The sequence below is a fragment of the Sparus aurata genome, chromosome 17 (genome assembly GCF_900880675.1).
Source record: "Sparus aurata chromosome 17, fSpaAur1.1, whole genome shotgun sequence".
Lineage (NCBI taxonomy): Eukaryota > Metazoa > Chordata > Actinopteri > Spariformes > Sparidae > Sparus > Sparus aurata.
Genome location: NC_044203.1, coordinates 18,839,190 through 18,863,397, shown reverse-complemented (window position 1 = coordinate 18,863,397; position 24,208 = coordinate 18,839,190). Strand labels below are relative to the sequence as shown.

Sequence of the window (24,208 nt, the reverse complement as noted above, 5' to 3'; positions counted from 1 at the left end):
ACAGTATCCTTCGCCTGCAAAGGGAAGAGTGCAACAAACCTGCACAATGGAAAACCCTTTAAGAACTTCACATAAGATCTTTGCACTTGTTTCTTTTGATTTGAGTAATTGACGGTTACTCTTTTTATTAATATTCTAAAGGAAATAAAAAAGATAATTTACAGATGGGTATATTTTCCTCTCAGAAAATATGTGCACTGCTTTTACAACATCTAATGTCATTAAACAATCAAATTTTCTCTCTTTTCCAACACTACCATTCAGGGTGCAGCTGTGTTAACAACCTGAGGGCAAGGATAGGCAACTTTCTCACGCAGAGCAGCAAGACTCCGGTTTCATTCCCCACCAAAATCTTTAGACAGAAGGCAGTGTCATCCTGCAACATTTGTGACCGGGCTTCCATTTTCAATCGCCCGTCCTGTACATTGCCAAGGATGGTCCCCATGCTAAGGGCCAAATCACTCTTTTTGTGGCCCGTTTATTGGACCTAAGAGTTTGCAAAGCTGCTGCACATCACAGCAACCAAGGCAAGGTGTTAACAGAGCAGGCGGCTGTATTCGGAGAGGGCTGAGGACTTTTTCACGCCATCCCAGATACGAGCTGCATAGTGAAACCTGTAAAAGAAAAATAATAATAATATTAATAGAGAACAGGAATTGAATAGATAGAGATAGATAAGCTTTATTTTCAGACTCAAGGTCCATACAAAGAAATAAATAAAAGCAAAACACACAGTACAAAAGGATTAAGAAACACACAATAAAAATACACCTTCCTCGTTTTTTTTTTGCAGTTTGCTTTTAACGGATGTTCACCGTAGAGAGCAAACAAGAACTGTGTGGGTTCTTGTTCAACATCCTGTTCGTTACTTTTATTACTCAATGGGATGCGTTTTTTTTTTTTTACTAAACTCCCATCAACCAGGTTTTGATTTAGCCTCAGGGCTACGAGAGTCCTGAAACAAAATGGTTTTCTCTAGTACATATGATAAGTGGAATAGGGAAAACAAGCATTTCACATTTCATGCTTGCATTAGAAAAAGTATAAATCATGACAAACATCAACAACAAATAAGTTCTATTCAAACAATCCAATAAGCAAACAACACCTAATTAAAACTGAAGACCTTCTGTACTGAAGGTAGAAATGTTTCACACATTTAACCTACACATGGGTCCTCTTCCGCTTTGATAATTTTATACTGCATGCAAAATCACATGAACACACCCATACACACAGCCATAGGTTTGTGCAACTATCCTTGTTCGGATTTTAACTTTGACCTGACTTTATTGTTTACATGCTAACCCTAACCTTATCCTAACCGCATCTCACATTGCATCTCCTGTCTTATCTCAGACCTCAGAAGAAATAAGGTTTGGAGCATTAGGAGCAGTCTTTGGTCTCCGTAAGGACAACAGGTCCTGACACGGTCCATGTTTATGCCAGGACAGGTCCCTAATAGGCAGTGTTGGGAAAGTTCACTTTCTACATGAAATTGTTCAAAGTTCAGTTCACAAACTTTAAAATGAACTAGTTCAGTTCATAGTTCATAATTCAACATGTTGGACTAAGTTCACAGTTCCAAAAAAGAACTAGTTCATAGTTCTTTTTTTTTTTTTCCAATATGTTGATGCAAGCTATTATTTTTCATAATTATTGCCACAGCCCATATAGAACCACAGACAGCTATTATTTTATCAGTCTTAACACTGAAACTGCAGCTCTTCGACAATATTCTGCAAAACCAGGTTGTCCAGCTGTGGCTGGGAGATGAAGACAGCGGAGCCGCTGCTGTACGCCGTTAATATGATTTGGGTGGTAGAGGATCTGTTTTGGCACGCCATTGCCATGTCTTTTGATTTTTTATTCACTTGCACATACCTTGAAAGGCTCGCTGGGTGCTTTAGTTCAATGTGCTGTTTCAGGTTTGTGGTACAGGATAGAGTTCAAATTAAAAATAAAAAATAAAATAATACATAAATAAGTAAATAAATATTTTTTAAAAAGAAGAAAGGGAAAAATAAAATAATAAATAAATAGATAGTTCAGAGAGTGGCTTCAGGGCAAAACTTTTCATTATGACTCAGTAAGGTATTAGCTTTTTTTGTTATTTAACAAAATCAGAGATTTAAGCAAAGAGCTCAGTTCCAGGAGAAAATGAGCAAATTTAGGTAGTGATTTTGCAAATTTTTGTTTGTCAATAAAACATTTTGCATTGGATAACAAAGTTCATCATGTGTTCAAGAGCATTATTTTCTTGTCCATTCTGAGAATGGACAGAGTTAGCAGCATCAAAAAAATGAGATCCGACAACATCACTCCTTTTTAGATACATCACAATAAAAAACAGATGTGAAGCCTTCATTTGTTTTTGCCTCCATGCTTAGCGCATTGATGACGCATGCGTCAAGTTTCGTTTTGATTGAAAGTAAAGCGAGTTGCACAAACCTCTCGTCCAGCGTGTTTTTTTTTATAAACAACAGCCAGATTGGATGTTTTTCCGCTACATATCAAGGCTTGTTCACGGTGTTTTTTCGCCTGGAAGGCTCGATGGAAATCTGGCACTGTCTTGAACGAAGTTAAACTGTGAGAACACGCCGCTCACAAACGCCAGAATGAACGCGTTCATAATAACGTTCATCAGGCAGAAATACGTGCGTTCAGTTCACGTTCGCCCAAAATATGAACGAGTTCATTAACGATTGTTCATTAAACGCGTTCAGGCACAACACTGCCAACAGGTACCCAAAACATGTTCACACATACTTGACTCTTCTAAAGCTTACCGTCTTCCCCGTCACACACCATGTGTACTTGATTTTTGAGTGTGCGGTTGATGGACTCAACTGAACCAGAATACAACACACAAGGGAAATGGACTAGCTGAACCTCATGAAAGAGGTTTGTGATGACTCATCTGAAGGGCTTCTTCATTTCTCATGGATTGGTGTGAAGTCCTTGGCATTTCAACCTCTGTGGACACCTTGAGAGTCGCTGAGCTCTCATGTGAGTTGTTGACACACCCAGCCATCATGTGGGTCTTAAACTAAAACCCATAATCACATGAGTCATTAAGGTTAAATGAGCCAAGATGTGGCCAGGTGCTAAGCTACCTGGGGAGAAATCCCAGTACTGCCCCCATTTGTCTTCCAAAAAGGTCAAAAAATGGACATGCTAGTGCTCGTCTTTTAGTAGGTGGACTGCTGAGTCCTGATCTTAGATCTGTGGTCTCGTGTGTTGTGCCATGCTCTCTTGAAGCAATTGCTTGGTTCTGCCTGATTTCCTTGCTGGAAACGTTTGGCTTTTAAATGAGTTTGTCAGGATGTGCAGACATTTAGTTTTAAGACAGAAATAAGTGCATATCATCTTTCACCAGGGTGTCTGCAACCCTCATCAGCTTAGACTTAAGATCATTGTAAGCTTAATCAGAGTGGAAAAAAAGATCACTTTAATTAGTTATGCAGAGAGTTGACCTTTCAGAAGTCTGCATGACCAGCAGAATATTGTTTTTAAAAGGGACAGTTAATCCTTTCAACAAAATCAAAAAACACAAGCGGAGTTCTGGAATGAAAGATTTCTCTTGAGTTTTTCAAATGTCAATTTTTGGCGCAGTGAGCGCCAGAAGCTGAGCGCCATCTAGTTCCTTTATATTAAAACAGAAGGCAGACATTTCTACGTTAAGAGGAGCAATATAACTAAATGTAGATCAGTATGTTCAACTGTACTCAAACATACATTTGGTAACACTTGCATAAAATATACTGCTGGTAAAATCAAAAATTTTCTTTTCTCTTTTTCTCTTTTCCTTCAAAATGTTTCACTGGACCCACATTATAAAAACCACTCTGCCAGTTCTTCCTGGAATAAAATCTTTGTTCCTGTAATGTAATACTAGCGGTCCATTAGAGCCACTTACAGTAAATGTGATCTATTGATTTATCCATTCGCCATGACATTTCATGCACTTCCACTTTCATTCTCCCTCTTGTTTATCGCTCGCCTCTCTCCTCACTCTCCCAGCTGTCTCTCTCTCTCTCTCTCTCTCTCTCTCTCTCTCGTTGACATCAGCAACAACCGCATTAACAACACTTGGGCTGTTATGAACAATTTGCAAAAACATCCAAGAAGGACATCCAGTTTGGGGCTTGTTGCTAAATGACCTGGTGGGAGATGATGGGATGATGGAGAGACTGGGAAGAGTTGCTGAACTCTCAGCAAATTCTTGTGGCTGTGTTTTTTTTTTTTTTTTCTCAAAAGGTCAGAGAGAGAGGGAGACGGTTCACAATGGCAGACGGGGCTTGTGATTGGTTTAAACAGACCTTTATAAGAGGGGAAAGTAGGGAGGTTTTGCTGCTCTTTTAGTGACGCAGCCTCAAAGTTTAAAATGAAGCAATGTTGAGTAACGGGTTTCTACAGCAGTAGCTCCAGCTCCTTGTCACTGCTAACTAACTCTGAATGTCTCCCTATAAGGTGAACTGCAAGTTCCTACCTGCCGCTCATTATCCAGCAGCATTCTTACTGTCTCCACCCTGCATATCAATAAACTCACCCTGTCCTCTGTTATCCCCTCATTGCCTCACTGTTCACTCCCAGTACATAACTTCCCTTTTCTCCTACTCTCTGTTCCACAGCTGTCAGATAATCAAATAAATGCAAATGTTCCCGTATCTGGTATGGAAATTAATGTAAAGCGGGCAGAGAGGAATGTGATGTTTACCAGTTCTTCTCAGTGAGGATGGTGTGTGACAGCTGACAGCGAGGCATGGCTAGGATTTGGCTGCGGAGTTTTGAAACCATGGTGGAGAAGGCCGGATGTCCTCTGTAGCCTGGGAGCAGGGAAAAGAGCGGGTACGTCCCCGACCCTAAAAAAAAAAAAAAAATTACACAAAGATGAATTCCTATCTAAGACAATATTAAGGAGGACAAAAGAGTTTTGCTTGCTGTGAAGATAAATTATGTATTACCGGCTTTAGTCAGATTATCCTCTCCGTCATTCTCCTGCACAGGAAGGAGGAACATGTTGACTTCCGTTGTCAGATAGTCCTGCCCCAAGCCAGGGAAGATATTGCAGTCCAGCATGGATAATGTACCTAAAAACAAACCACATGTTATGGGTGCAGGTGTGGCATGTGACAATTTTGACAATCAAATCTAACCAAACACTAACAATTCCAAACCATTCAAATTTGCCTTTAACTACACTCAGTTTCAGACAATAAACTGCATCTGAAAACAGCCATAGATATATATAAATATAAACCGGGTATCTGTGAAGAGTATATTGTTGTAGTTGTGAACCTTTGTATTTGAGATGAGAGTGGGCCATTAGTTTGTCCACAACCATATGCATGTTTTTCAAATTCCTTGGGCAGAAATCATCCCGTCTGGCCTTGTTCTGGAGGAACACTGGATGAGGGAGGAATTTAAAGAAGAGACACTTCAATTTTGACATCATCAAACCTTGCTAGCTTGTTTTTAGCTTTGCTTCCGTATCAAAAAGTCACCTATGTGAGGATAGTACTCTGCTCCATCGTCATTGCCCGAAGAGCCAGCGCTGTCATGGCTTGCAGATGGTGTGGAGGGTTTCAGCATCTCAGCGGTCTGAAGGAACCTATCCCCAAACATGACATGGCATTTTTAAAGAAGCTATATCTTTTAGAGGTTGAAAAATTACACATGTTTTCAGAGAGATTGTCACTGTGAAACTGTTATGATCAGGAAGGGTGCATCAAAATCTATCCATTGTGCTACAGCACCAGTCTGTCAATAACTGAAGAAGTCCAGAACACAGACTGATTGCTGTTACTATGTTTATCTGGCAGGCAGGAAGGGTCTGGACTAGACCGGACTGAACGGCTTCAGGACAAATGTTAACCAGCTCCATCTGTTTTTGAAAATGCTCTTGTTAAAACACAGATGTAATTGTCTTTCACATTATTTTTCCTTTTCTTTTTTATATTTTCGTCCTCTGATTGTTGCTTTGTTTTTTCTTTGTGCTAATTTTTTGCTTATAATTTGAATTTCTTGAAAGTCTTGCATGCATATAAACATCTTTTGAAACTGAAAAAATAAATAAATAAATAAATACCAAATCAATAAATAAATATTGTTTTCTCTAAATTGTAAGCCTTCATTGTTTAACATTTTAGGATGAAGATGAAAGTTATCAGTGATCCAGGTCATGGTACATCAAAGTGATGTATCGTAGGCAACTGTATGGGTTTCAGTTTCTTGACGACGTTTCACCTCTCATTCAAGATGCTTCTTTAGATGCTTCCGGTTAACTTAACTAACCGGAGGGGAGTTGCAGGCTTTTATACCCTGTGCAAGGACACGTGTGAGCTCTGGGTTTCGGAGTCGTTAGGGCCAGCTGTGGGTCGTTGACTTGCTAGGGCTAGGTGAGCCCAGATGTGACTGGTTGTTAAGCTGTCTATGGAGAGAACTCAGTTCTGCATTGTAGGTGGATGATGATAAATGTCTCAGAACAGAGGAAGTGGCCTGACATATGAATACTCACACATGTATTCATGTCAGCACATGTTAGGCTAACAAAAAAAGCCAGTCGTGCCCAACATGTCTGGTTTTGCTCCGATATGTTTACAACAAGACCAACTGACTGAATAACATAATTGAGTTTATGAAAAAGCACAAGACAAATATCCTCTCAAGATACAAGATGAAATGCTCAACATTCCTGCAACAGGAGGGGACGTTCCAGTTACCCTCCCAGCTTTCCTGAAAGCGGGCACCAAGTATAACACAGATCCACTGCAGATAAGCAGGCACCTACCTGTAGAGGTTTAAGTCTGTGAACCAGTCTTGAACCACAATGACAACATGGCACACCGTAAACAGGAAGGCAGCGATCTGAAGAGACTGTTCAACAGATTATAAAGTGAGTGGTCACGTGTGAATGTGTATTTACATAATAATTAAAATAAAACATAAACTCCCATCAGACAATGAATGGCCAGCCACCGACCTGCATCTCCACGTATGTGTGAGGGAGGTTGTACTCAGGAGGCAGCTTCCGATCATTGTTGATGAGGTGGTCAAGAATAGACGGGCTTAGCATTGGCTGAAGAAACATAAAAGGCATGTTGCAGTCTAACCATAACTTATTTCTATCCGTTTCGACTTTTCAAATATTCACAGTTCCTGACTAGCTTACACTCACAGCAAATGGAAAAAAAACTGTCATTGATCCACAATACTTCATTCTCACCTGTGTATCCAAGAAGATGACTCTCTCCTGTGTGATGAAGAAATCAATGCCTGTGCTCTGGTTTCCTCCTCTTTCCTTGATCTCCTGAGTCTGTGCTCTGAATACATAAGCCCTGTGCAAGAAAATCCACACTGAGGACACGTCATGACCTCCATCCTCCCCTTGTCTAAAATGAATGAAATGAATTAATGTTTTGAGAACCTTAAACCTGGTTTCCTAAGTGAGCTAAAAGAAATGTATTACACCTACAATTAACAAAGGCATGAAAGGGGTAAGTATTTGATAATATGGTTTTCTTTGGACATTGTACAGTGTCACACACTTACCTGATATTAACTTAGATGTGGGATTAGCTGGAACACTCTGCAGAAGCTGATGGGTTAACAATATTGCCCCCTTGTGTTCGGAAAGAGTACTGTCACTTTTAATGTGAAACTTTGGAAGGTAAGAATGAACTTTTTAAACACATGTTTACTCTTCTATAATATCCTACAATAAAAGGTGATGTGTTGTTGACAAAAATTTCAATAACATTTTTACTTATGTTGCCGTCACTGGTCTAACATTGTTACTAGACCCATTCACACTGCCCTTCCAGTGCGAGAATCATGCACCGATACTCGTTTACCGAGTGCAGTAGAGTTCCACAGTTCAATTATGATCATTACTGTGGGTAATCGACTCACAGGGCTTCCCCACAACAAAGAAGGCTTCTCGGGTGGTGAATTTTGTTTATCTTTTCCGACAAATACGGCAACTATATGAAATGTTTGATGCCTCGAAATATGTGCTGGGACCCTGTTTCTAATGTTGCTGAAGTTTGGTGCTGTTCTGAGCATTATTTGTGGCGTTTTGACGGCGGTTTTATATTTGGACCCATTTACTGCAATGTATTGTTGTCGTGTGGTCGTTTCTGAGGATGCTAAAACTACGTTAGCTAGCGGTCTGCAAACTTGATCTCTCGAAAGGGAGTCTAACACAGTTTCACGGTGTGTAAGACCATGGATTAAACTTACACCGGAATATCCCTTTAATGTTTCAACTTCAGTTTTTGTTTCTACACTGTCTTTTCCCCCCTAAACTTCCTCTGACAAGAGATTTTTTCTTAAAACACTCTTTTTTTCTCTAAAAAATTGTCATTATTTATTAATAAAGGAAATTAATATATCATCTAGAAATAACAGAGAAGTTTATTGTTGATGTTACAACCAACCTTACCTTTGATCTTCCTCAGGAGTGTTGGCAGATAACAGTGACATGATCGTAGATTTCCCAGCTCCCTGCAGACCGATGACTCCCACCACCAACATATCCGTCTGGTCCCTCAGATACTGCAACACACCACACAGTATATTGGAAAAAAATTATCAAAACCTTTAGTTTGATGGCTTGCAATCAACTAAATTCACTGAACATGAACTCACCTCCATGGCGCTGTCGCACCAATTCATCTGATCATCCACTAGCTTGATGCTGTGCTTCATCTTCTCAGGAGGGATGAGTTTAGACTGGCCAACCATGGCTAGAGGTCATATGAAAAGATTTATTTTACATTTTTTAAACACACAGAATTTTAAGTATTGAATTTTTGTCTACATCACTGTAACCGACATCTACAGTGGGAAAAAAAATGCCCTTTTTGCATGATCTGAAATAACTCACGGTCCACAGCACTGCTCGATGCAGAAGCACCCATTCCTCTGTTTTGGATCTGATAAACAGGCTGCGTAGGTCGCTGCCCTTCCTTCTCCATCTTGGAGGGTCCAGGACCAGTGGGCTGAGCTGCCGCCTCAGGAGGAGTCCCAGGCTTTCCTCCATCGTCCCTAGCTTTCATTAGCATGATGGGCTTCTCCAGGACTGGTGCTCCACCGACGGGTGCATTCTGTGAAGGCTTGGCCTTGAAAAAGATCCAACAACAGCACAAGTCTATAGCTAAAGTGGTCTGTAGAGGAGCTTAAAATATACGAGATTTACTTTCTATGATGATTACTTGTGAACTGTGTCCAATTTGATTTGGAAATGGTGTCCTAGTTTCGTGAAAAACTTATGTGAATGTATAAATAGCTTAGAATGCCTTTGAAATAAGTGTCTGCCAAATCAATTAACTGAAATGTAACTGCTGCCAAACAACCAGGTGTTGATTCCCCATACTGCAGTCAAACTTATATTCTTACTTATTATACTTACTCATACTGCCTAGAGACATCAAAATGTTCTGATGTCATTATGACTGTTTATTACTGCTCGTGTTCAATGAGGATGATCACAAAAAGATCTCGGTGTCTGACACATGCTTACTAACTCACCCTTTCTCCAGGGGGTTTTGCAAGAATGATTGGGGTCTTCTGAATAAGTGGCCCTGGTGGATCCTCGCTGCCATCCTGAACAGATAAATATGTAAAAAAAAAAAAAAAAAAAAAAAGAAAGAAAAAAAAAGATGTACTAATCAGGAGTAAAATAGTTAACCTAGCAGTGAATACAACATAGACTGCATCAGTGTGAGTGACGTTATGTGTGTGTACCCTGCGTTCTCTCGGTTGGTATTCTCGATCCCGACTGGGTCCGGACAGATTTTGGCCCGGAGGTCCAGCATCTCGGTCTCCCCGGCGTCGCCTCCGCCTGCGGCCCTGCCCGTACATCCCGGGCTGACTGTGGCCGGACTCTGACATATATCTGCTCACCTGATTCACTTCAGCAGCGAAACTGATGTCAACAGAACGCTAAACGTTAGCCAACGATGGGAGCAGAGTCAAAGCCACGGCGAGGTAAATATAGCCTGATATTACTTTCACTAAAATGTCCTCGAAACTACTAATCTGCTCTCACCAACCAATGCTATGGCCGTTACTTTCGGTAACGTCGAACGTTATTTAGTGCCAACGTCGCTGCATTTAAATCCAATACGCTATAGGCATAAATAACGTTAGCTTTAGCTTTCCGCTAGTGCGCTTGATTCAGAACCGGCATTTACCGTCATAGTACGTCTGATGGGCGGTCACCAAATAACAACGCGTTCTAAGAAACTCCACCCGCCTGGAGTTCTGTGTACCTTCAATCAAACGCATCTTGTTCGCGTGGTAAATGAAGTCGTGATGAAACATCGTGATGATATGGATAGTTCTGCCACTTGAATCTTTTTCTTGATAACTTCGCTACTTTGTATATTGTACTACTCGTGCTGCTCCTTTTTTTTTATTTATTTGAAAGTAAATTCAGGTCAGGTCACATCCTGACCTGAGGTCTCTTAAAGGAATAGTTAAAATATTATGAGTGTACAGCGTTAAGCTTTAGTTACTTTCAAATTAATAAAATATGAAAGCATGTTGATAATTCAAGGCAAAGTGTGTTATATTTGTGGTCCAAAATAATTTTAATGTAACTCGTAAAATTCTCACTGAATGAAATTATTCTACTGCATACAATTTCATCGGTGTATTTTTGAAGTTTTCCCCTGAAGTTTGGGTGAATATTAAACTTGACGTCTGATGCATTCTGGGAAATGCAGGCGTCGCTCTTCCGGTTAAAAACGGATATGGAGGAGCCATGGGAGGAGCTCGGTGTGTGGACGCCATCAACAAAATGACAGTAGCTTCAAATGTGAAATTTTAACGGTTTTCTATTTTTGTAACGTGCTGAATCATATCTGTGTAAGCGCCACATCTACCGATGGATGGGATTCAGACACAAATCCGGCATAGAGGCTGTATTATTCGCCGAAAGCCCATCATTACATACAAGTTAATACTAACGCTAGCAATTTTTTTTTTTTTTTCAAGTAACGCACAGTAACTGACGTGAACGGTGACCTAACTGATTTGTAGAAACCATCACTTTCTAGTTTGGACTAATCGGATTATTTCATCCTCGATCTGTACTTCAGCTATTAGTTTCCTGGTCCAGTAACTACTTGTGGACAGAGGTAAGTGAGTTACAATGTCGTTTCAGCTGAAAATGTAACATAATGAGATGTCTTGTCCCATGGGTCAAACACAGACGTCTCGACAGAAGTGAGCTGTAACGTTAGTCCAAAGTGGGGAAACTCTTTTAAAGAGAAAGTACAGTGTGAGCTAACGGGGTCGTGCTGCTGATGAAACGTACGTGAAGAAAAAGGTTGACCACACTAGAGCTGCAACTCATTTATTGTCTACTTTTGCGATTAACTGATTGATAGATCGCCTACAAACCGTCAGGAAGTCATTAACCTGTCATAGTTTCCTAAAACCTGTGGTGACTTCCTCAAAAGGCTTATTTTTGCCTAAAACAAGCTAACTAAAATGGATTTAAATAAAATGGTTCAACAATGATGAAAGTCAAATACAACAACCGCTTCGACAATAAAGGAGCCTTCAGCCATGCTAGCAACTCTGTGAATGTGAGGAAAATACATTTTCTAACATGCTATTCTTAAGTGAATACAGCATACAGCCACCCTCTTAGGTTAGCGTGTTAGCATGCTAACATTTGCTAATTAGCACATAGTACAGCTAAAGCTGGCGGGTGTGCCATTTAGTCATAAAGACAAAGTACTGGTGGAATTGAAATATGTACCCAGTGTTTGTGCTACAGTATGAGTCAAGAGGTTGCCAGAGGTATAATTCATCCTAGGGGGCGTTAATGTCTGCAGCTACTTTTAATGTAAATCCATGAAATAGTTGTTGAGATATTTCACTCAGAGCCGCAAATGTGAACTTCATGGGGCCACTGGGGGAAGAGTGGGGATCAACAAAGTCTGTTGGCTTCATCTTCTGGGGACCATGAATTTGTGTTCAAAAATTCGTACACCCTTTAGCCATTTCAGAAATTTGATCTTAAACCTCCCAACGGTTGTAATTGTTTTAAATTGAATTATTATTTTTATTAACAATGGTCGTCGAGGTATTTCAGAGAATGTTTTGAACTTTTGCTCCATAAATGACTCAAAAAGATAAGCAAATATGATGCGAAGAGATTGGTTTTGCTCAGTCAGCAAATCAATTAATAATACAAGTCCTGAAAACGTATTTTCAGGTATCAAGTTGATAATCCAGTGTGCTAGACAGAGATTTAGCAGGAATACAGTAGTCGTTTTGTAGAAAAAGGCTGTTTTCATGTCAGTCTTGGACCTTGGTAATGTCATATATCTTAAACTCTCAAACTTTTGGACTCCATCACTCTGAGGTTTATAATAAGTAATGTTTATGATACACATCACTGTATTTCATATGATAAGGTTGGGTGGACTTCCCTCAAAGAAATACATGATACTCACTGAGATCTTTGTAGCTACATGTCATAACTGGGAAGCTAGCTTTATCAGACCCTTCCCTCTGGCTGGCTTATGCTACATGTCCTACACGTTGGGTCCAAACAACATACAGCACCAAATTTAAATCAGCACTCTTACACCCTTTAGCCATTTCAGAAATTTGATCTTAAACCTCCCAACCTTCGGTTCTAATTGTTTTAAATTATGTATTTTATTACCATTCACATTATCTTAATCATTTGACATGATTGACATGACATTTGTATTATACCTCCAATTATTTTATTTTTTTCTTTTAAATTATGTCGCATAACTGCAATATTTCAGGAGGTTTGTGTAACTGAAGGGTATTTTACATTATTTAGATTTTTCTCAAATTATCCATTATCGTTTAATTATTGCTTTCTAATGGTTTTGGCCTATTGTGGAACTGTTTTGACTTTCTCAGTATTTTTCCATATTATTGTAGCTTTAAACTACCCATGTAATTACTGTAGATTGGCTAAGTCTTAAAATGAAGACTTAGCCAATCTACTGTGTTGCTTGTGTTGTGATGCTTGTATAAAACCTGTATTCTTAAGGTGATTCTGACAAATCTGCTTTAAATTGCAGACCACCCAGAGTTCGCCCTGACCAGCTCCTTATGTCTGAAGACTCCAGCAGCGATGATGATTGGTGCGCGCCCACACAAAGACAATGTTGGGAATGTGGCAAAAAATTCAGCAACATCACAACCTTGATGTCACACTACAAAAGCCACGATATCCAGGCCACCTGCAACATCTGCAACATCACTTTCCGACGCCTGACATCACTCTCCACGCACCTGGACAATGTACACTCGCCGCCCCTCTGCAGAAAGTGCCCTCAGGCCTTCAGTAATGTGTGGGAGCTGAACAAGCACGCGGAGACGCATTATGTGGTTCCAGCGGCAATCCACGGAGCCCCGTCTTTGATTTCTGCGGTCATTCACCAGAGTCAGAACAGCGGCAACTTTTCCAATCAGCTCACGGCACAACGCAGCACAAACCTAGCACTGCGTAACTCGGTGTCAGAAACGAGGCCTCAACAAAGAATTGAGATGAAGCCTGAGAGACCTGAGACGACAGTAAACAGTGTGGAGTATACAGTGGGTGAAGATGATAAAGATGTCAGCATTGACAGTGATTGTGACAGGGCAGAGGATTCAACAAGCTCTGACTCTGATGACGAAGATAAGACATGCTCTAAACCTGACGATCTAGAATCAGACGGTGGCTCAAGCTCTACTGATGATTCCAGTGACTCTGCTAATAATACAAACTCTAGAAACCGTGTTGTAGCCCTTCCTATTGATAACACCACAATGTGTGCTTCATGTGGTAATGGGCCATATCGGTCTATGAAGCTCCATTTGTTGCACTGTAGTGGTGTACGAGTGAAATATCAGTGTCCACGGTGCAAGAACCTCTTTAAAACCGAGGCGTCTCTTAATGAACATTACATGCCTTTGTATTCCTGCGAGGTCTGCGGCCAGGTTTTCTCTCACCAGAACTCGTTCCAGCAACACCCGTGTCCCAAAATAAGCCAATCACCTTTGAACCTGTTTTGTTCCGAATCCATGCCACACGCATGTAACATATGCAAGTCGTTTTTCACCTGTGAGAAAACTCTGTTCGACCATGTCACCAGGGTTCACTCGTCAGTGGTCAGCACCAAGGTGTGCATCATTACCAATCCATCAATGCTGACAGATAATAAGGTTTCACCAGGTGTCCATGGCACAGTAGCCCATTCTGCCATTGGTAGTCCAAATGTGGTAAACCAGGTCATTAATGGAAAGCTCAATGTTGGCCAGAGCAATGCAGGGCTGCTGTCAACTGTTGTGAAATCCAGCCCTTCCTCTGTCTCGCCATTCACTTCCCGCCGAGGCAGACCTCCTGCCTCAATACGTATGGCCGGCTCACTAGCTCAAACAAACAACCAGCCGTTCAGCAGTTTCTCTGCCCCCACTGCCACTGAAACAACTCCAACCACTGCAGCACCTGTCCCTCCCTCCCCACCAACGCCCACTATTCTGGCAATGTTTGAGAACGACAGCCAGGATGTGGCTCTGAAGAAACGTATGAACACAGGCTGGCGCTCCAAGGCCCCTCACCCTTGCAGGCAATGTGGCGCCATCTTGCGGCAGTCCTCCCTCATCATCAGCCACCGCTACCTCCACCGAGGCCGTCGCTTACACCGGTGCCAGTGTGGCCGAGCTTTCAAGCACCGGCTGCATCTCCTGCGTCACTGTGTTCAACATGCGGAGGCCATTAGCTACATCTGTGTCAGCTGTGGGGAGACTTTCACGGGAGCAAAAGTCTTAGCCGAGCACATAAAGGGCAAGTCAAGGAAAAAATCCCGTCCTGGACCGAAACGGAAACGTAAAGTTAAGACAAAATGCAGAATGCCCTTTACTTGTGACTGTGGACAGCTCTTTTTTAGGCCGTCGGCTTACATATGGCACCAACTTCAAAACAGGACAAAAACAAAACAGTTAAAGAAGCCCACAAAATGACTAAGCACCAGCACATCTCCTGGGTCACCTATGGTTTGTGCACCGCACAAGGCAGTCAATCAAAAGGGATGTTACACACACGTCACTGTTATGTTCAATATGTGTATTGCCAAGTGAGAAGATCACACACACATCATTTTTAATGGCTTTTAATTATAAGTATGTCCTGGATGGTTGTTAACATGATTTCACCATGTGCAAATGATACAAAGTAAACAGGGTTAAAACAAGATCCTCAGAAGTTCTTTTGACAACATAGCAGAGTACAAAATTAACCCACTTGGAACCTTTTTTTCAGTATTGAATTATTTTAAATCATGTGAAAACTCCAGTTTATCCTCCAGAGAAGGAGTCCAGTCCAGTTTTGCTCATTTTTTTCTCACAAAGTGCATTCTTAGCAGTGAGGTTAGAGGAGCTTCTGAGTCCTCTTGTTTTTAATCCAGCTTATTCAAATGTTATGTTCCTGTGAGATATTGTAGAGTTCTGGGAAATTCAGGTTGAAAATAGCATATGACTTTTTTTTTTATATAATTGTTGTTATATAATCTTTAAAGTTTTAATGTTAAGGGTCCTCAAGTTGTGGTTAATCTAATTAATTGTCCACCAGATGGAGCTGTTGGGTTGCTAAAACATGAGCTTACAAGGAAAGGTATACTCGCTGTTCTCAGAACAGGTGTAAACTGATGAGTATGACCCCATATGTAGACATTCATCTATGAGTTTCAGTTGACATCCCTTAAAATCCCACAAATCTAAACTTTGAAATAAAGGTTTCTTCCAGCAATACTTGATTTGACGTTTAGTTAGTTTTTCTTGGTTGGGCTTCAAAACACATTTCTTTAAACGTACTACAAGGAACTTTCAGCTGGTTATGAAACTCAATTTCAAACTAGACCATCAGTGAGAAGATGTTAGTTTCTGCATAATTGTTATAGTTATTCCTAATGCCTGTCACTGAGTAGGATTCTGACTTTTCCAGGTTGGATAGATAAAATTGTAATTACTTTTAAGGCAGCGTGCTGAGGATGAATTGATGAGTTTGAGGAACGTCTGCTTTGTATTCTGGTGGTACGCCACTAAAAGTACTTTTGTCAAAGGGGCTGCCAGAATCAACAAAAGAGAAAGTCAGGACAAATATGAGTTGTTAGATATTGAATTCTATATAACAAGCCAGTTTGGGAACAACAACCAGCTTGGTAACTATTAAACTGTCTGCTGATGAAGAAGACTTTTTTTCCTCATTTTTTTTTTTTTTTTTTTTTTACAAAACTGATTAGGCACTTACACTAAAACATTGCAAGGAATTCAAAATAAATTTAAGCTGTAAAAATATAATCTTATTCCACAGGAATAAGGCAGTGACAGGAGTCCATCAATGAAACCTTACAAATGGCGGTTAAGTTACTATAGCGAGCCTTGGACTGGCCTTTTGGCGGTGTGGATTACGAGGCTCTCCACACTCCCTGTTTGACATGAATTCAGTTCTTTGTGCATTATCACAAAATACAGCTGCTGAAAACACAACAGATTTCTCAGAATGCACTGTGATTCCCCCACAGTGAATAGAAGTCTTATTTTATCTGTATAGTTTTACAGCTATGAGTCATTGTGCAGTGCACTCAGTCAGCACAGGGCCAGAAGATGAGATCTTTAGTAGGTATGCCAGTCCTCCAAGTGGTTCAGCATGTTAAGAGTCTGGAGCAGCTCTGGGTGGAGAGGATTTACCGTCTCACTTTCATGGATACTGTAGATGAAAATGCTGAAGACAATTTGTGTATTTAGCCATGTCACCTGCAACAATAAACGACAAAGAAATGAGTTATTCTCCTTAGCAGGCGCGCTCCAGCCCGGCTTACATACCACATCCTGCGCTGTGTTGTCAGCAGTTCTGCGCACTGGGAGCTGTAAGCGTTGTTTACCTGATCTCTGGGTTGCGGTGACGCAGGACATGAGACAGCAGCTCAGACGTCTGTTGGAAGCAGCGACTCAGCTCATCCAGCTTCTGCTCCATGGAGAGGATGCGCTGCTCCAGCTCCCGGTAGGAATTGTTCCAATTGGCACTGAGGTCGCACATGATCATCTGCATCTGTTGGAATCACAATGCAGAACTGTTTTTCAATGTGCATTATGTAAGAATTGGCCACATGTCAAATTCATACTCCCAACAAATAGGGGCAGCATATCTCCAGGGCGACTGCGAAGTGCTGCTAATTGTATTATATTTATACATCGATGACTGTAGCCACGATTAGCTTCATCACATTCTATTTATAATTTGAGTTTTTGTTTTGTTTTGAACTACAATTCTTCTGTATTGCCCCTTTTTAAATATTTAGGGGGTCAAATACAGCCATAGGTCTGTCTAAAAGTGATGGAATCTGTACAAACCCATTTTAAAAGTCAGTCCAGTCTCTTACTAACTGACAGAACGATATATTGTGCATATTTGACAGTTTTAAGTCAACTGAGCGGGCCAGAGTCAAAACCACCACCGTGTTCCAAACTTAGAAACTGTGCCACTACATTTTGCAACCCCTTTATTGCAACCACTTCATTTCTTTTTAAAATATGCCAATTGCAACAAATCTCTGTGCTCATTGTGGCTGGGGTTGAGTAAGAGAGAGAGCTGCATGTTCAGTCTGCAGACAGTAACTAACTAACTGCACAGTGATGCTGACATGGTTTACCCTTCTCCGTCCAACCAAGCGCCTACACTTGTAGGCTGGAAAAACGGGGCTTGTTTTCCATATAAATTGATCAGGAAAGTGCGTTCTGAAGTGCACAAACCACACGTTCGTGCCTGTCGCTGGGTTAATGTGTTTATACCTTGGGTTTATTCCACATGGAAAACCTACCTGGGCCTACGAATTCCTGACACAAATGAATCCTCAGACTTTTTTATGGAGATTTTTTTAACAAGCATTTAATGTGTCTGAACACCTAGCGATAAACAGCAGCCTGTAAAATACTGCGTAATAGTCTATGTAAGTAGTGAGCGTTTTTAAGGAGATCTTTGTAATCTTTCCAATGGAACATATACACAACCTTCTAGCAACAGCTGTCTCGTTTACCTTGGGGAGGTCCACCATCTCACTGACGTAATCTCTCAGTTTCCTTTGTTTGAGACGTAAATGCCGAAATCTGCAGGGAGAAGAAGAGTATTTTAATTGTGCCACTCCAAATGTTGCACTGAGACGTATAGAGGTTCAGACCATTTATATAAATAAGGTAACATGTTACTATGTGTAAAATCTACAAATGAAGCATCCTATTTTGGGACAAATGGAACAGTCCTGGCACAATACATAACCCCTGATCTGTGGAGGAATATGCTAACTTACAAGTATTCCACTACTCAACATGCAGGAGCCATGCTGTGTTTGTTAAATAGCTATAAAACAGTGCTTGAAGGTCTTTGACGTATAAAGGTGGAAAACGCTCTAAATTTAGTATCTTGAAAGCACCAAAAGAGACATCTGGAAACCGATATCTCAATCAGGCAGCCAGCAGTGATGGAGTGATGGTCTCATTACAGTGTGCTGTTCTTAATCCCAAGGTGTGGAGGACCCTCCCGCTCGGACTTTCCACACTGTATTTATTTATAGTGGCTGTGGTCGGCGTGGAGCAGGAAGTACAACCCTTCCACCCAGGCTAACACACACTCGCACACATAATCCTGTTGTCAGGATAATGAAGCGTACAATCACACTTCTGGACTTCCTGTCTTGTGCAATATGGTTGTTCTTTCAGAGAAGCTAGGGCTCGCTGATAAGACTCAACTCAAATGGAAAAATGCCACTTTTCCATGTTCTTTTTCTTTATGAACGTCTCAGAAAAAGATAAGACGGTTTGTGTAAAGTTGTTTGCCACCCTCTCTCAGAACTTCCGCTTGAATTCTGTATAATAAAAGGGTGGACTCTTGCTCACACATGCCCTGCCCACATAAAACAGGCCACAGTCTAATTAGTAATCTAAATTGGTCATTAAAAACTGTGACTCTGTGGTTAAGCATGTTGACACTAAGTTAACAACCTGTAAAATACACATGTAAGGCAAGCAAACCAACACCCACTCAACATCCCTCGCCCAGACCCAGCACACACAGACGTCCCGCCTGAAGGTATCGTTTGTTGCAAACTCACACTCTGATGGCTTCCAGAAGGCACCTCTGGTGTCTCCGGTGCTCACCGCCGTTGCCCTTCGTCAGGTTTGCGCGATGCAGGAGCCAGCATTCCCTTAGCACGTTAGCAGCGGCGTGGCGAATCTGGTGAAGAGATGGAAAAATTCAGAATCGATTGGGCAAACTAGAGGTTCCAGGAGCTGAAATGGTGTCAGGATAAAGTCACACAAGGTTGCGAAACACACCAAGCTGGTGATTGATTGTGTTAGTACAGGAAATAAAAGCATGAGCCATCCAAGCCAGCTGATTAAATCCAGATAGTCTTTCCTGTTCAGACCTCTTGCTCTGTGATGCTTATTTCAGATAAAACCGAACTCTGAAGGTCTTATTTTCACAGAGATGCTGAAGGACGAGCCACTCACACTGGAACCTGTTGTTTACACACTGCAGGATTTCTCCAATATCACCTTTTTGCACTTTTCTCTTTGATTCTATTCGTGTCTGTTTGTCTTCCTGCACAAATCACTGTAACTGCCCCGTGATGATGTCACTCTGGCCCTGTTGTGAGGGGTTATTAATAGAGGCTGTCAGTGTCCGCATCCAGATGTCTTCCCTTGTTCCCATCAGTGTAAATCTGCTCGGAAGATTGCACGCACATAAACACACACAAACACACACACACACACGCACACATCAAGCATCAAGTGAGGCTCAAAGATGCACCTAGCGACAGGATGCAGCCACCGGGAGAGAGGAAATGGTTGTATCCTCCAAAGCGGTGCACCTACCGCAGACAGGCTGCGCTTTACAGTTTGGTGAGCAGCTCTAGCACTGCACACAGGCACAAACTGAGCTCCATCAGTCATTACTCATTAATGTATAATACTGAGACACTTCTCTGGCTTTACGACAACTTCTCATTGCGAGCTTTTATTTATCCGACACCTCCTTCTTCCCTCCAATAAACAAACAGTTGAATCCTGGCCAACTCTACAAACAGAGCAAGTCCCCCAGCAAGTCACTTCCACACACACACACACACACACACACACACTCACAAACACACAAACACACGCGCGGATAAAGCTCAACCAGTTTCCTGCCCGTCGCTGCACCGTCCTGAACTGACACAAGTTTCTTTCCTGACAGAGATCAGATGATTTCCTCTTTTTGACGCCTTGAAAATGCTATAAAGAGGTTTGGCGAGGCCTCATCTCCCTCCTCTTTTCCCACACCATCCCATCCCTCTGGTGTCTCTTATTTAAGGAAAAACATATACTTAATAAGACTCCAAAACCAAAACATGCATGCGACATGGAAAGTAGTGACGCTTCCATCCTGACAGCTCCATCCGCTTTGTCATCGCTCTTATTTGTCCCGCTACACGGCAGTAATCTCGGGAGGAAGGGGGGGCAGATGACTGTTTACTCAGTGTTCATAGAGGGAATTTTATTTGATTATTTGATATATGCTGTCCCAAAAATGAATGTGGCTCAAAACAGGCTGAAAAACACTATATATTGAGCTGTTGATGCTTTAAGGGACCCAAAAAGTTAAATAGTTCTAAAATTCACATTTTTTCTGTTAACTTTAGTCCTATTCTTCAATCTAAATTGTTTTTGAGTTTTGGAGATATCAGCTGTAGAGATGTCGGCCACCTCATTAATATAATGGAACTAGATGGCACTCGGCTTGTAGTGCTCAAAGCTAGATTTTAAAAAACTCAACAGCAATGTCTCTTTCCAGAAAATATGACTCAGTAACTTAGGATGATTCACAGACATTGTTGTGAGCAGTTTCATGTGGGGACTATTTTTTATTTCTAACCTGCCTCCAGTGGTAAAGTAGGCACCAGGTTTTGAAAAAGGACAGAATGCATGGAATGAAAAAGGTAATATCTCTGCCTATGCTGTACCAAATTTGATCATTTGTTTTCAAAACTGGTGCCTACATTACCCACAATGCAACTAAGCTGATGAGTGATATCACAGGAGGCAATTTATCAGATTACAACCAGCTTCCTCTGGAGCAAATAAAGGCTTTATACTTCTTTTTCCACATATGCAGTAGTACTCCCCAAGGCCTGTAGACACTCTTGTGTGTAAAAGTGTTGTAGTGACCCTTTAAACCCTCCACTAAAAATTGCTAAATTCTGCTTTTATGGAGGTTTTCTTTTAAACAACCAGAATTTTACATCTTTTGGCCTTTTCAATACAAACACATTTTAAATAACTGCATTTTCCAAAGCAGACCGAAGTGCTTTAGATCTTTTATGGAGTTATGTCATTGTTGTCTGCCAATGTAGTGCAGGCTGTTCAAATCCTTCTGCACTTACAGCTGCACCACCACGCAATGTTCCAGCGACTGTGACAACAATAAACACAGACATGCTGCTCGTTGTGATGGATTACCTAACTTAAACAAGCCTCAGGTTTCATACAGAAATGAGAGGGAAGGTACATTAAAGAAATCTGCAACATGACAGCACATATTAAAACAAGAGTTAGCACCTGCTGGAAAATAATAATATTATTTAGGTATAGAAACCTTATTATAAGTATACTTTTACTTATTGTGCTTGATTTAATATATTTAAAATGTACATTTAATGTCCTTAAGTTGAACTTGGGTTTACAAATATACTAATTCAACAATACTCGAAAGAGGTATTTTAGTGTACTTCTAAAAAGTGTACTTTTTCGTAAGTAAACTGTAAATTGCAGGCATGTATACTTTTAAAAACTGTACTAAAATGCAAAAATTTAGAATAGAATAGTAATTTAGTGTACTTACATAAAGTATACTATTTACGTATCCTTTGTAATAAACTGTAAGTATGCTTTCTTAAAGTGTGCTTAAATACACTTCATTAATGGTATATTTTATCAGACGTACACATAGTGCACTTTGTTGTTCATCTTTTTAAGTTGTACTTCTGTGTACTTTAAAAATGTATACTAAATAGCGTACTTTTGATTTGTTATTTCCTTTGCAAAAGAATGTTAGTGTGCTTTCTTGAAGTTCACTTTGTTTTTTTTTAATCAAAATGTTAGTCACGCAAAGTAAACAGTGGGTTATCATAAATGGGCCAAAACATGCAGAAAATATATCCCCTTTGGTGTAACACTTATCAGATTGAGCCTGTCATAGTGATGTGAAGGATAAGAAAAAGCAAAATCACAAGCGGAAATGGCCGTGCACGCACATCCAAAAGTCAAATTTCTGGTGATAAACGTTGTTGCAATTAAGAATTCACAAATCAGTAATGTTCCATGTTGTCCCTACACACATAGAACGTTGTTTTCATAATTCAAACTATGCAATTACAATGTACTTTTGCTGAATAACAAATATTGCTCTTACCCTTTTGGAGATCTGGATGTCGAGCATGAAGAAGTGCACGTGTTTCTCTCCCTTGTTCAACGCCAGCGTCTTGGTAACGACTGCAACCAGCATTGCAGTGCAGGCTACACCCTTCAACCCAACACACACAGAAGTTGGCAAAGTTACTAAAATATTCACCATTTTCTCAATAATTGTATGAACGCTGGACATTGATCCTGAATTCAAAGCAGGACTCCAAAGAAACTGATGTTAACCTTTACAGCCTGAATTTGTCTTATGTGTTTTGCTCTGCCATTCCCCTCAAGGGAAGGCACTTATTCAGAAAACTGAATGTTGATCTTCATACCTCATATGGTCTCGTCCAATAAATCAAAGTTATATTTACTCAGAGGGTTCAATGGTTAAACACAGACCTCTGTGGCACTGCTATAGTGCTGGTTTTCCTCTGAGAATACTGTTGTGCTATTGCTGGACACTGAAATGCAGAAGAATGGTGAAGATTCAGAGGGCCCGCAGAGCGAATCACATCCACAGAAAGAGACGAAACACAAACAAAACACTGTACTGATTTCACATTCAGCCCGGATAATGATATAAGATCACCAGTTTTTACCTGTTTTTCTCTCTTTAGCTTGCATTAGAAACAAAGAGAAATAAGAAGAGATGAAACCGGAGGTTTGAATTTACACTTCACTTCAACAGCAACAGAATATCTATCATTACACCGTCAGAGAAACCTGGGAGGCGCTCTTTCATTGGATCCATCCACACTAAGTGATGGCATGCAAACAGCGTTGTCAACCCCTGAACACAGCTGCAAATTGAGTTACGGCTGGAGTGAAGCAGAAGTGAGTGCTCTCAGCCATATTACAGGTGTGAGAGAGACCCAGTGACCGGCTCCCAGAGCTGCCCTGATGGGAGAAGGAAATTTATTTTTTTCCAAATCACTGGCACAGGTTGGCACACCCTCCTGTTGCAGTGGTGCCAAAGGCAATAAACCACCTAAAAATGGATATGGTGGAAAGTTTTCCCTTATAAGGGGGGGAAGCTTATAAAAACAAGGCAGATGGAGAAAGAGAGAGCGGAAAAGATTGTTTTCCACTCTGTCACAGAGGTGTCTGAACCGGACTCGTGCCCACATCCAGAAACACTGCGTGAACTCTTATCTACTTGTACCAGAATTTACCACAGCAGAGGTGAGGCAGTCAACCAATTCAAACACACTGCCACTCCTTGCTCTCAGTGAATTATTATTGTATTCTTATTTTACTGTGACTTTTTGTGTTTTATCTCAATCTCTTATCTCGAAGCACTTTCGAAACAGCAGCATAAGTAGGTCTCGTTAAATAGGACATGTCGCTTCACAATCAGTGTGTTTACAGAAAGGATGCAACACCAGAACCTGTCTCTCTCTCTTTCTTCTGCAGAGCTTGTGTGATTGACGGTGGACAAGAGGGGAAGAGCGTGAGCAGATTGTTACAAGTTAATCGTTAGCGGATGGCATCCATCTCTTGGATGGTTAAGAGATAAAAAAAAAAAAAAGAATAAAACATTCAAATGAGCTTGCACAAGTAAATATATGTGTGGGAAACACTAAATTCAATAGGCTTTATGTAGGCCTATAAGGAAACTGGCTAGGTTTAAGGCGACTCATGTGCTCGCTGAAGGCAGCCATTGGCCCGTGGGCTTCATGTTGCCCCCTAGACAGGTCTAAACCTTGTCACTTCTTTG

General features: G+C 40.9%; 3 protein-coding genes across 6 annotated transcripts in view; 1 reads left to right on the top strand and 2 right to left on the bottom strand.

Annotated features, from left to right (window-relative positions):
- Positions 1-89: 89 nt before the first annotated feature.
- On the bottom strand, positions 90-9,918 carry smg9 (SMG9 nonsense mediated mRNA decay factor). 2 transcript variants are annotated; one of them, XM_030393348.1, is made up of 13 exons: positions 9,751-9,918; positions 9,535-9,609; positions 8,891-9,125; positions 8,653-8,750; positions 8,447-8,559; positions 7,229-7,394; positions 6,986-7,081; positions 6,794-6,879; positions 5,508-5,614; positions 5,302-5,409; positions 4,968-5,093; positions 4,721-4,865; positions 90-614 (listed from the first exon to the last, which is right to left on the bottom strand). In XM_030393348.1, exons 1-13 carry the CDS (start codon positions 9,895-9,897, stop codon positions 536-538), a joined length of 1,581 nt encoding a protein of 526 aa, XP_030249208.1. In that variant the 5' UTR covers positions 9,898-9,918; the 3' UTR covers positions 90-535. The 2 variants fall into 2 exon arrangements, with proteins under 2 accessions (XP_030249208.1, XP_030249210.1); XM_030393350.1 differs by having other exon boundaries at positions 7,229-7,340; positions 9,751-9,897.
- LOC115567096 (zinc finger protein 16) lies at positions 9,861-15,803 on the top strand. 2 transcript variants are annotated; one of them, XM_030393341.1, is made up of 2 exons: positions 9,861-9,993; positions 13,086-15,803. In XM_030393341.1, the coding sequence occupies exon 2, from the start codon at positions 13,117-13,119 to the stop codon at positions 15,010-15,012; it is 1,896 nt and encodes a 631-aa protein (XP_030249201.1). In that variant the 5' UTR covers positions 9,861-9,993; positions 13,086-13,116; the 3' UTR covers positions 15,013-15,803. The 2 variants fall into 2 exon arrangements, with proteins under 2 accessions (XP_030249201.1, XP_030249200.1); XM_030393340.1 differs by lacking the exon at positions 9,861-9,993 and adding an exon at positions 10,743-11,147.
- kcnn4 (potassium intermediate/small conductance calcium-activated channel, subfamily N, member 4) overlaps positions 15,146-24,208 on the bottom strand; it is a 25,443-nt gene continuing 16,380 nt past the window's right edge. Inside the window, exons 5-10 of one of the 2 annotated variants that reach the window (XM_030393351.1) lie at positions 23,091-23,108; positions 22,496-22,606; positions 19,155-19,276; positions 18,084-18,153; positions 16,932-17,098; positions 15,146-16,803 (exon numbers count right to left, since the gene is read on the bottom strand). In XM_030393351.1, coding sequence (XP_030249211.1) covers positions 16,800-16,803; positions 16,932-17,098; positions 18,084-18,153; positions 19,155-19,276; positions 22,496-22,606; positions 23,091-23,108 — 492 coding nt within the window. In that variant the 3' untranslated portion in view covers positions 15,146-16,799. The remainder of the gene's footprint in view (positions 16,804-16,931; positions 17,099-18,083; positions 18,154-19,154; positions 19,277-22,495; positions 22,607-23,090; positions 23,109-24,208) is intronic. The other variant, XM_030393352.1, reaches the window with a different exon arrangement.

Coding starts and splice junctions, on each gene's coding strand:
- smg9 (XM_030393348.1), bottom strand. CDS start 9,897: ATGTCAGAGTCCGGCCACAGTCAGCCCGGGATGTACGGGCAGGGCCGC. Junction 6,880..6,985: donor ACACATACGTGGAGATGCAG/GTCGGTGGCTGG, acceptor TCTGTTGAACAG/TCTCTTCAGATCGCTGCCTT. Junction 5,615..6,793: donor ACAGACTTAAACCTCTACAG/GTAGGTGCCTGC, acceptor GTTTGGGGATAG/GTTCCTTCAGACCGCTGAGA.
- LOC115567096 (XM_030393341.1), top strand. CDS start 13,117: ATGTCTGAAGACTCCAGCAGCGATGATGATTGGTGCGCGCCCACACAA.